Below are 13,452 nucleotides of genomic sequence, written 5' to 3'. Positions count from 1 at the left end.
AAAGAAAGAAGAAAGGAAAGAAAGAAAGAGAAATTTGTGATACCTGAATTGAAAGGATGATATTACTACAAATCCTACAGACATTAAAAAGATATTATAAACATATGATGTACAAATTTACCAAATACTTTAAAAAACATGTTCAGTTCAGTTCAGTCACTCAGTCATGTCTGATTCTTTGCAACCCCATGGACTGTAGCACGCCAGGCTTCCCTGTGCATCATCAACTCCTAGAGCTTGATCAAACTTATGTCCATTGAGTCGGTGATGCCCTCCAACCATCTCATCCTCTGTTGTTCCCTTTTCCTCCCCGTTCAGTCTTTCCCAGCATCAGGGTCTTTTCAGTCCTTCACATCAGGTGGCCAAAGTATTGGAGTTTCAGCCTCAGCATCAGTTCTTCCAATGAATATTTAGGACTGATTTCCTTTAGCATGGACTGGTTGGATCTCCTTGCAGTCCAAGGGACTCTCAAGAGTCTTCTCCAACACCACAGTTCAGAAGCATCAATTGTTTGGCTCTCAGCTTTCTTGACAGTCCAACTCTCACATACATGACTACTGGAAAAACCATAGCTTTGACTAGATGGACCTTTGTTGGCAAACTAATGTTCCTTTTTTAAATATGCTGTCTAGGTTGATCATAGCTTTTCTTCCAAGGAGTAAGTGTCTTTTAGTTTCATGGCTGCAGTCACCATCTGCAGTGACTTTGGAGCCCCCAGAATAAAGTCTGTCGTTGTTTCCATTGTTTTCCCATCTATTTGCCATGTAATGATGGGACTGGATGCCATGATCTTTGTTTTTTCAATGTTGAAACATGAAGTATGAAATTTGAATGTTGAATATGAAAACATATTAAATACACAAATTCTTTGAGAAATTCAATCTAACAAATATAACATAAGAAGAGATATATTTGATTACTGCAATGCTGCTACTGCTGCTGCTAAGTCGCTTCAGTCATGTCCGACTCTGTGCGACCCCATAGATGGCAGCCCACCAGGCTCCCCCATCCCTAGGATTCTCCAGGCAAGAACACTGGAGTGGGTTGCCATTTCCTTCTCCAATGCATGAAAGTGAAAAGTGAAAGTGAAGTCATTCAGTCGTGTCCGACTCTTAGCGACCCCATGGACTGCACCTACCAGGCTCCTCCGTCCATGGGATTTTCCAGGCAAGAGTACTGGAGTGGGTTGCCATTGTTATAAAATTTTCCATAAAGAAACTCTAGAAACTCATAATTTCCCTGACAAAGAAATCTTTCCAATGTTATATGCAAATTTATTTAGAGAATATAGATGGTCAGAACTGTTCTCAACCTGTTTTATGAAGTCAGTAACAATGCTGAAACTAAAATCTGACAGGAACATTTAAAAGAAAAGAAAAGAAAATAGTATGTATCATGAATGTCAATGGAAAAATTGCAAACAAAACATAGCAAATATAGTCAAGCAATATATTAAAAAGATAACATATTACAATCCAACCAACAGTGTGGGAGGATTCCCTTTTCTCCACACTCTCTGTAGCATTTATCATTTGTAGGTTTTATGATTGGCTGCTCTGATTTTTGTAAGTTGATAGCTCATCATAGTTTTGATTTTCATTTCTCTAATAATTAGTAATATTGGGCATCTTTTCATTTACCTGTTGTTTATCTAGGACTTCTTTGGAGAAATATCTATTTAGGTCTTCTTCTTATTTTTCAATATTTTAGAATGTTGAACTGTATGAGATATTTGTGTATTTTCAAAATTAATCCCTTGTTGGTCACATTGTTTGCAGATATTTCCTCCCATTTCATAGGTTGTCTTTTCACGTTATGAATGGTTTCTTTTACTGTGCAAAATCTTTTATGTTTAATTAGGCCCCATTTATTTATTTTTGTTTTTATTTCCATTATTTGAGAAGATGAATCAAAAGAATTTTGTTGTGTTTTATGTCCAAGAGTTTTCTCTAGGAATTTTATAGCATATGATCTTACATTTAGGTCTTCAATCTATTTTGAGCTTATTTTTTGTGTATGGTGTTAGACAATGTTCTAATTTCATTCTTTTACTTGTAGCTGTCCAGTTTTCTCAGCACCACTTATTAAAGAGACTTATTCATATTTATATTCTTGCCTCCTTTGTTTCATATTAATTGGCCATAAGTGCATGGTTTATTTATGGACTTTCTATCCTCTTCCTTATCTTTGTGTCTGTTTTTTTGTGCCAGTACCATACTGTTTTTGTTAGTGTAGGTTTGCAATATAATCTGAAGTCAGGGAGCATGATTCCTCCAGCTCCATTCTTCTTTCTAAAGGTTGTTTGGGAGAATGGCATTGAAACATGTAAAATATCACGTATGAAACGAGATGCCAGTCCAGGTTCAATGCATGATACTGGATGCTTGGGGCTGGTGCACTGGGACGACCTGGAGGGATGGTATGGGGAGGGAGGAGGGAGGAGGGTTCAGGAGGGGGAGCACATGTATACCTGTGATGGATTCATTTTGATGTTTGGCAAAACTAATACAATTACATAAAGTTTAAAAAAAAAAAAGGTTGTTTTGGCTATTTAGGGTCTTTTATGTTTCCATGCAAATATAATATTTTGTTCTGTTTTAGTTCTCTGAAAAATGCCATTGGTAATTTGATAGGGATTGCATTGACTCTGTAGATTGCCTTGGGTTGTATGCTCATTTTAAAGTAATGAGTCTTCCAATCCATCTTTCTATCTGTTTATGTCATCTTCATTTCCTTTCCTCATTGTCTTATAAGTATTGGGGTACAGTTCTTTTGCCCCTTTAGGTAGCTTTATTCTGAGATATTTTATTCTTCGTGATGTGATGGTAAATGGGACTGTTTCTTTTGTTGTTAGTGTATAGAAATGCAATAGATTTTTGTATATTAATTTTGTATCCTGCAACTTTCCCAAATTCATTGATGAGTGCTAACAGTTTTCTGATAGTACATTTAGGATTTTTTATGTGTAGTATTATGTCATTTGCAAAAGTGACAATTTTACTTCTTTTTTTTCAATTTGAATTTCTTGTATTTCCTTTTCTACTCTGATTGCAGTGGTTAGAAGTTCCAAAACTATGTTGAGCGAAAGTGGTGAGAGAGGGCATTTTGTCTTGTTCCTGATCTTGTAGGGAATACTTTTAGTTTTTCACCATTGAGTATGATGTTAGCTGTGGGTTTGTCATATGTGGCTTTTATTATGTTGAGGTATGTTTTCTCTATGGCCACTTTCTGGAGAGTTTTTATCATTAATGAATGTTGAATTTTATCTGAAGCTTTTCCTGCATCTATGTAAGAGATGTAAGTTGTAAGATGTAAGTTGTGTGTCTATTGAGATATAAATTTATGCAGCCACTATGGAGAACAGTATGAAGGTTCCTTAAAAAACTAAAATAGAGTTACCATATGATGTGGCAATCCCACTCCTGGGCATACATACCTGGAGAAAATTCTAATTTGAAAAGACACACGTGCCCCAATGTTCATGGAAACACTATTTGCAATAGCCAAGACATGAAAGCACCCTAAATGTTCCCTGATGATGAATAGGTAAAGAAGATGTGGTATAAATATATATACAATGGGATATTACCTCGCCATAGAAATGAATGAAATAATGCCTTTTTATTAGGTCATGGATGGACTTAGAGATTATCATACTAAGTGAAATAAGTCAGACAGAGAAAGATAAATGTCATACAATGTCACTTAGATGTAGAACCTTAAAAATTATACAAATAAACTTATTTAAAAAACAGAATTAGACTCACAGACATAGGAAATAAACTTATGGTTACCAAAGGGAAAAGGGAAGGGAGGAATAAATTTGGAATTTGGGATTAACAGATACTCAACCTAGACAGCATATTGAAAAGCAGAGACATTACTTTGCCAACAGGCTATGGTTTTTCCTGTGGTCATGTATGGATGTGAGAGTTGGACTGTGAAGAAAGATGAGCACTGAAGAATTGATGCTTTTGAACTGTGGTGTTGGAGAAGACTCTTGAGAGTCCCTTGGACTGCAAGGAGATCCAACCAGTCCATTCTGAAGGAAATCAGCCCTGGGCTTTCTTTGGAAGGAATGATGCTAAAGCTGAAACTCCAGTATTTTGGCCACCTCATGCGAAGAGTTGACTCATTGGAAAAGACTCTGATGCTGGGAGGGATTGGGGGCAGGAGGAGAAGGGGACGACAGAGGATGTGATGGCTGGATGGCATCACTGACTCGATGGACGTGAGTCTGAGTGAATTCCAGGAATTGGTGATGGACAGGGAGGCCTGGCATGCTGCAGTTCATGGGGTCGCAAAGAGTCGGACATGACTAAATGACTGAACTGAACTGAACTGAACTATGTATAAAACAGATAACCAACAAGAACCTACTGTATAGCACAGGAGACCATATTCAATATTTTATAACCACCTGTAATGAAAAAGGATCTAAAAAAGGAATAGAATATATATACTCATGTATATAGCTGAATCATTTTGCTGTACACCTGAAACATTGTAAATCAACTGCACTTTAATAAAAAATAAAAAATTTAAAAAGTATATATATTTCAAAATAAAAGCTGTAAAAGTTTCAGAAGTATATGCATTAAAAAAGATAAAGTACTATAATGAGTGCATTTTGGGGATGCTAGATTAATGTAATAGTAGTCAAAAAAACCTTCAAGATAGGGCAGGACTAGAAAGAAAGATGAATAAAAATGAACAGTACCTAAGGGACCTATGAGACACCATTAAATGTACCAACATATGCATTATGTGGCTTAGCTGGTAAAGAATCTGCCTGCAATGTGGGAGACCTGGGTTTGATCCCTGGGCTGGGTAGATCCCCTGGAGAAGGAAAAGGCCACCCACTCCAGTATTGTGGCCTAGAGAATTCCGTGGACTGTATAGTCCATGGGATCTCAAAGAGTTGGACACGACTGAGCAACTTTAATTTCACTATGCATTATGGAAATCTTAGAAGAGAGTAAGAAAGGGGCAGAAAAAAGTTATTTGAAGAAGTAATGGCGAACTTCCCTGGTGACGAAGTGGATAAGAATCTGCCTGCCAATGCAGGGGATACGAGTTCGATCCCTGGTCCAGGAAGATCCCACATGCCAAGAAGCAGCTGAGCTCATGTGTCACAACTCCTGAGCCCATGAGCAGCAAGTACTGAGCCTGTATGCCACAACTACTGAAGCCCATGGGCGTAGAGCCTGTGCTCTGAAACCACCGCAATGAGAAGCTGAAGCACCACAACGAAGAATAACCTGTACTTGCTGCAACTAGAGAAAGCCCACACAAAGCAACCAAGACCCAGCACAATCTAATAAATAAATAAAAATTTAAAAACAGTATTAAAAATTAATGGCTGAGAAGAACTTTATCATTTTAGCTCTTATATTTAGGTCTTTGATTCATTTTGAGCTAATTTTTGTATATAGTGGAAAGTGGGGGTCCAACTTTTGCAAGTAGTTATGCAGTTGTCTCTGCACCATTTGTTGAGGAAAAGGTTCTTTTCCTGTTGGATAGACCCTGTTCTTCTTTTTCAAGATTGTTTTGGGGTCCTTTGCAATTCCATAAGCATTTGAAGTTTGGCTTTTCCACTTCCCCATAAAAAGGCAGGTGAAATTCTGATTGGGATTGCATTGGATCTGTAGACCACTTTGGGTCCTACTGACAACTTAACAATATTTAGTCTTACAGCCCATGAACACAGGATGTCCTTCTGTTTATAGGCATATCTCAGAGATGTTGTGGGTTCAGTTGCACACCATTGCAATGAAGCAAGTATCACAATAAAGTGAGTCACACAAATTTTTTAGTTTCCCAGTGCACGTAAAAGTTACATGCTATATTAAGTGTGCAGTAGCATTACGTCTAAAAAAATAATGTATGTACCTTAATTAAAACAATTTTATGGGGGAAATGATGCTAATAGACTAGTTTGGAGAAGGAAATGGCAACCCACTCCAGTGTTCTTGCCTGGAGAATCCCAGGGATGGGGAGCCTGGTGGGCTGTCGTCTATGGGGTTGCACAGAGTTGGACACGACTGAAGTGACTTAGCAGCAGTAGTCAAAATTCAATGGGAAATAAATCTAAATCACAATGAGAAAACACTTCACATCCATTCGAATAGCTGTTATAATAGCAAAACAACAAAACCCAGAAAATAAGAAGTGTTACCTAGGATGTGGAGAGACTGGAATCCTGTAAGTTGGTGGAAATCTAAAATGGTGTAGATACTGTGGAAAACAGTATGATGGTTCCTCAAAATAAAATTAAACACAGAATTATCATGTGATCCAGCAATTCTTCCTCTAAGTATATACCCAAAGGAATTGAAAGCGAGGACTCAAACAAGCACTTGCACCACATTGTTCAAAGCAGCATTATTCACAGTAGCCAAAAGGTGGAAAAATCCAAATGTCCCTCAGTGGATGAATGGATAAACACCACATGGTATATACATAGATGGAAGATTGTTCAACCTGACAAGGAAAGGAAACTCTGATATGTGCTCCAACAAAGATGAACTCTGATGACATCAAGTGAAATAAACCAGTAACAGATATTGTATGATTTCATTTACATGAGACATCTAGAATAATCAAATTCATAGAAACAGAAAGTAGAATGGCGGTTGTCATGGACTAAGGGAAGGAGAAATGGGAGTTATTATTTAATGGCTATGGAGTTTCTGTTTTGGAAGATGAAAAAGTCCTGGAGATGGATTGCAATGATGGTTATACAACAATGTAATGTTCTTAATGCCTCTGAACTGAATTTGCACTAGAAAATGGTTAAAATGGCAAATTTTGTGTCATGACTATTTTACCACAATTTTAAAATTTAAAGAATCAATGTAATTCATCAAATTAAAAACATAATACAAATGTAAGATCACATCAATAGATTTATGAAAAACAACTTACAGTATTCAGCATTCAATAATGACTATAATTCTCAACAAATTAGGAATGTAAGCACACATTCTCAATATGATAAAAAGCATTTACAAAAAAATCTACAGGTAACATTATTAAGCATCAAATGCTAAATACTTTTCCCTCTGAATTTAGGAAAATGAAGATGTCCATTAATACTTTCAGAACTTCTAAGTATTTTTACTAGAGTTCCTAGTCAGTGCAATAAAATAAGATGAAGAGTTCCTAGTCAGTGCAATAAAATAAGATAAAGAAACTTTGTGCATAGCAATCTGGAAATGAAGAATAAAACCACCTGATAATATAACTGTGAATGTAGGAAAAAACAGCCTAAAATCTCACCCATCTCTAGAACCAAGTAAAGTTAACAAAGTAGCTGATATATAGGCTCTATATACAAAAGTCTATTTTGTTCATAACTACTAGTATTAATCAGTTGGAAAAATAAAGAATAATTCTAATTCAATGGAATAAAAAAGTCATTTTCTTAGGAATAAATTTTACAGAAGACACAGACAACTTCTACACCTCAAACTATAAACTTTGCAGAGATAAATTAAAGAAGACCTAAATATGGGGAACACATGTATACCTGTGGCGGATTCATTTTGATATTTGGCAAAACTAATACAATTATGTACAGTTTAAAAATAAAATTAAAAAAAAATAAAGAAGACCTAAATAAACTGAGTAATATACCATATTCATGTATTGGAAGATTATAAATGTAAGCTGTCATTTCTCCTTAAATTGATCTCTAATGTAAAAGTCTAGCAGGTTATTTGTATAAAAATTGACATCATTGTTTTAAAATTTATATAAAAATGCAAAGAACCTAGAACAGCCTAGAAACAATCTTAAAAACAAGAATGTGTAAAGCTTAGAGTATGGAGTCATATTGATGGAGAGAGAAATAGACAAACTGTAGAGAGCTGAGAGTCTGAAACAGATTGTTTCATATAACATCATCTGATAGCAATGTTTTTATATGAAACATTTATATGAATGTAGCAAAGATTACATTCAAATTCAGCGGCGGGGGCGAGGGGGAGAGTATTAACAGTCTTTTTGACAAGTCAAATATATTATAGACAAAGTAAACCTTGACTCCTGACTCATAATCAGATTAATTTATTGCAGAGACAAAAACATAAAGGTAAAACAATAAATGTTGTAGAGAAAAAAGGATAATTTCTTTATGACTTTCAGATATGCAGTGATTCTTAAATACGAAAGAAAAAGTCTAATTAAACATAAAAGGAAAGATTGATGAATTTGGCCTACTCTTTGTGACCCTATGGACTGCAGCCCACCAGGCTCCTCTGTCCATGAGATTTTCCAGGCAAGAATACTGGAGTGGTTGCCATTTCCTACTCCAGGGGATCTTTCCATCCCAGAGATCCAACTCTTCCTTCTATGTCTCCTGCATTGGCAGGTGGATTCTTTACCACTAAGCCACCTAAAAAGGCCCATAGCAATTAAAAACTGCTTACCAAAATAAACATCAAGAGAATAAATAATAATTCCCTTTTGACTGGCCTTAAAGTTCGGTTTTATCTGGCAACCCTAAACTGCCCCATACTAGGTGGACACCGGGAACATTCTATGGAAGGTTATAAAGCTTTCAGAATTGTTTGTTTACTTGTTTATTTTTTAAAAGTAGTGATTGTGAAAAGATTCCACTTGAAGGACGTCAGATACCAAAAGAGTAAGAAAGGCCATTATTTAAGTCAAATCATTAAATATGAATTTGTAAATGGGGCTTGAGAAAGGTATAAATTGACATTAAATAATTCTGGAAATTCTGATTCCTTTAGCATCACTTTTCAAATAATATAGGGCTTCCCTGGTGGCTCAGAGGTTAAAGCATCTGCCTGCAATGTGGGAGACCTGGGTTCAATCCCTGGTCGGAAAGATCCCCTGGAGAAGGAAATGGCAACCCACTCCAGTATTCTTGCCTGGAGAATCCCATGGACAGAGCAGCCTGGTAGGCTGCAGTCCATGGGGTCGCAAAGAGTCGGACACGACTGAGAGACTTCACTTTCATTTTCACGTAATAACAGTCAGTCAGTTCAGTCCCTCAGTCGTGCCTCAGTCATGTCCGACTCTTTGTGGCCCCGTGGACTGCAGCATGGCCTCCCTGTCCATCACCAACTCCTGGAGTTTACTCAAACTCATGTCCGTTGAGTCGGTGATGCCATCCAACCATCTCATCCTCTGTCGTCCTCTTCTTCTCCCGCCTTCAATGTTTCCCAGCATCATGGTCTTTTCAAATGAGGCAGCTCTTCGCATCAGGTGGCCAGAGTACTGGAGTTTCAGCTTCAACATCAGTCCTTCCAATGAACACCCAGGACTGATCTCCTTTAGGATGGACTGGTTGGATCTCCTTGCAGTCCAAGGGAGCTTATGAAAACAGTAAATCAGATAATTTTAAATATAAATGAAATATGCAAAGCCATGTTAAAATGTATTTGTAATTTTTAGAAAGACATGACTTCTTGTATCAGACTTAAGCACCTGGCATTAGAATCATCTAACACAGCATGCACTAAACATTCACTAGTTACCTATTTGACAGAGAACCACAAAGACGGTCTCAGGACCCACTAAAGATAACAAAACCCGACGACTAGTCTGGGCTACTATGTGTAGCCTGTGTTCTGCAAATGCATGCACCCTTATACCGTAAGACGAATGGATGTGAAAATAAAAAGGAATTGGAAAAAAGTTTTCCTCATCAGACAATGAAGATTATACGAAGAATAGAAATTTCTATATTGCAAAGCTTCTTTGTAGCATTTCAGACTTGAAATTTGCATGCTTGTACAAGTGGACAACAAATAGTTCTCTGTAAGTGTATGTGTGTGTCTGCATGTGTGCATATAGAAAGCTAGAGCAAGTCATTATTTACATCAATAATCAAGTCACATTTGTTTCAGCTTGTTTGTTTTGCATTAGTTAAGAACATGGCCTCTAGATTCTGAGCTGCCTAGTTTGATTCAGAGTTACACCATTTAATATGGATGACTGAGTTATTTTTATTAACCTCTTTGATTCTGTTTCCTTGTCCATGTAACATGGCTGATCAAACTCTACCTTATACATAATAAGGTATAATGTCGATAATTAATGGGAGGGTCAATGTAAAGTATTTGAGTTCTAAGACAAATTAAATGTTCAAAACATGTTTGATATTATTGTTTACCAAATATTAATGAAATCATTTTATAAGCTTAGGGAAAAAAGAATCTTTGTAAAAGAAGTTAAGCAGATTTGAATGCATAAAACTTAACATTCTATCAAAAAGAAGAAGCCCATGGTATTAAAAGACATTCTAAGAAAATATACAAGTTGGAATCAGTTATGCCAGACCAGATTAAATGTATTTATTGTGCTCACAGTGGAGGAGATGCTGAATTCCTCATTTTAAATAAAACTGTCAGCAGCTGTGATTAGATCCTTTCCGCCTCAGCTTTCTAACAGGTGATAAAAAAGATCTGATACTATTATTCTAACACACACTGAACAATACATAAAAGAAATTATGAGGTCTTCAAGGCAGGAGAGTGAGCCTTCATGCTTTTGTCCTTGTGCAGAATTCCAAAGTGTGTTTGATGGACAAACATTTCCTCCCCTTCTTGTAGGTGAGACATGGATGACTCCCTTCCTGGATATCAAGTAAAGGAAGCACCAAGAAATTTACTTAAAAACATAGGGATTCATGAAAGGAGGGGAGACTGATCTGTCATCTCTCTGTTTGGAAACTTTTGATAAATTCTATTTCTTTCAAATTGGTTCATGGTCATGTGTATTACTTGATATAGTAACAAAACATTTTATTTTGAATGTAGTGAAAAGTTAATGGAACCTTAACAGCAAATGCTTTATTGTAGCTATTACCATCTGCCACATTTGCTGTCCACAGAGCAATACCTCATTATTCAGAAATGAATATTGAGCAGCAGTTAAATTGATCTATAATTTCTTGTGATATAATATGTATGCAAATATGAATGAATAGAAAAAACAGATAAATAATTCAAAAATGCATACTTGATGAATTGTATGTCAAGGATGGCCTATTGATATGCATTTAAAATGATTTAAACATAAAATGGTTTTTCTCAGTTGGCTAGTAATCCTTCACATTCTCCAAAAACCAAGTGAAAAACATCTCAAAATACTATAGGTGCTCAAATGTTTTTCTCCTATAAGAAATTTTAAAATATTTTGATGATAGAATTTAAATGAGTGTATTACTATAGAAATGTACCATTAAGGACATTTAGAAATATTCAGTTTCAGTGAGTTATTTTTCAACTGCTAACCTAAGGAAATGCAAGATTCTTTCAGGGAATAAAAATGTTGCCCTGAGCACTTATATCAGAAGAGGTATCAAGGACTGGAAAGGATCCACAAAGGAAAGGAAGAAGCCACTGACCATGTCATCTTTGCAGTTCTGTCCAGAACCTACCTTCTGCTCTGTCCAGAGCATACCTTCTGTATGCTCATTTTGGAAACAGGAGTGCTTCGCCCCGGTACTTGTGCTTTTTCCTTGTGTTTTTCAGGCAGTATGCCTCTACCTGTAGCTGTGGGCCCTACTGAAATCCAGGAAATGATGGGTAGGTTTGTTATGCCACTCTAGGACAGAGGAGCCTGGTGGGCTACAGTCCATGGGGTTACAAAGAGTCAGACTTGACAGAAGCAACTGAGCGCGCGTGCACGCGCACACACACACACACACACACACACACACACACACACACTGGAGTGGAATTCTCCACAGGCCTAGTTCCTAACTTAAACTCCCTGTAAGAGAAAATATCTGGGATAGCTTTAGCCCCATTATGATGACTCACTCATTTATCTCCCTGTAACTTTAACCTGAACTCATTATCCAATGGCCCTATGAACTTATGACCTTTGTCCTTCAAAGATTCAGGAAATTTTTTGCTTAGGAAAACTATAGCTTTCAGTGCCTTTTGCAAACTCAGCTATAAATTCTGATATCTAATTTACACGAAACTCACCTTAATACGCATATATGAGAACAAGTAGGAAATATTGATGAATATGTTCTAAGCAAATTTTCACAGTATCACATGAATATTTAATCAATGTTTTGCCTCTGAGAAGATTGAACTGAATGATCCACTATATAATAGATCTATGTTATTTTTTCTTTAGTCTTTTCTGATTAATTTTTCCAAATTTGACATTATGAGCAGCCAGAAAATTCCCAATGTCAGTGATGCGATATCTTGCTTTATGTATTTCTCTTACAATTACTTGTCATTATCTCTTTATTATGCCTTCAAAAACATTGTAAATACTTGCCCGATGTTCTTTGCAGAGCTGTTTTAACTTCCTTGTTCCTCCAGCTGTAGATGAGAGGATTCCGCCTGGGAATGACTACACTGTACAGCACGGAGAAGACCAGCTCCAGAGAGGATCCTGAGGTTGGCGTGAAATAACGGAGAAAACCTGAAGCATAGAACAAGATTACTGTGGTGAGGTGGGAGGAGCACATAGAAAAAGCTTTGCTTCTGCCAGAGGTAGAGGTGATGCTCAAGATGCTGGAGACTATGCAGGCGTAAGAGAAGAAGATTGAGAGGGACGTTACAAGGCCATGTGGGATGAGGGACCAGAACATTACAATGAGGTTGGTGGAAACATCTGAGCAAGAGAGAAGGAAGAGCGAGGGCAGTTCACAACTATAGTGTGGAATGATATGGGTATCACAGAAGCCCATTTTCGCTGCCAGAGGGACATTGATGAGTGTGTTCAGAATGCCCAGGCTCCATGAACCCCACACAAGCAGTACATACCGCTGTTTACTCACCACCTGGCCATAGAGTAGTGGTTGGCAGATGGCAACATAGCGGTCATAGGCCATGACTGAGAGTAGATAGGCTTCAGTCCCTGCAGTGATAAACACAAGAAAACCCGAGCCAGACAGCTCTCTACTGAGATGGTTTTCTTTTTAGAAAGGAGGTTTTCCAACATCTTTGGCACAGTAACAGAAGAAAAACAGAGGTCTAAGGAGAGGTGACTCAGGAAGTAATACATGGGGGTGTGAAGGTGAGAATCAGCCCTGATTACCAGTATCATTGTCATGTTTCCTGTCGAGGTCAGGAGGTAAACCAGCAGGAACAGCACAAAGAGCAGAGCCTGGATATGCAGATCACTAGACAGCCCAAGGAGGATAAATGCCATCATGGTGCTGTGGTTTCCCAAGGCCATTTACAGAGACTTGTCCCTAAATGTGATAAAGAAAAGCATGACAGTGAACTTTCTACTATCCTCCTCCAAGCAATTTTCATACTGCACTGATTGTCTTTTAATATCACAAGCATTCAGGAAATATGACTTCAACTTGGGTCAAGTTTTGTGTCAGTCTCATGGAACATAGAGAATGAGATTCATTGCTAATTTTTTAAAAGGCAGTAGTTCAAAAAAGAATATAAAAATAAAGGTAAATAATTGAAACACAGTGTGATTAACTGCAATGGG

The 13,452-nt window shown here is 37.2% G+C and overlaps 1 protein-coding gene across 1 annotated transcript; it reads right to left on the bottom strand.

Annotated features, from left to right (window-relative positions):
* Window positions 1-12,253: 12,253 nt before the first annotated feature.
* On the bottom strand, window positions 12,254-13,182 carry LOC102268742 (olfactory receptor 8S1-like). Its single transcript, XM_014481351.2, is given in 2 exon segments — window positions 12,254-12,879; window positions 12,882-13,182. Coding segments are annotated over 2 exon segments (927 nt in total).
* Between the last annotated feature and the right edge of the window lie 270 nt (window positions 13,183-13,452).

This window comes from Bos mutus, chromosome 5, assembly GCF_027580195.1.
Source record: "Bos mutus isolate GX-2022 chromosome 5, NWIPB_WYAK_1.1, whole genome shotgun sequence".
NCBI classification, from domain to species: Eukaryota; Metazoa; Chordata; class Mammalia; order Artiodactyla; family Bovidae; genus Bos; species Bos mutus.
The sequence above is the reverse complement of the archived record's forward strand: the minus strand, read 5'-3'. Positions and strand labels throughout refer to the sequence as shown.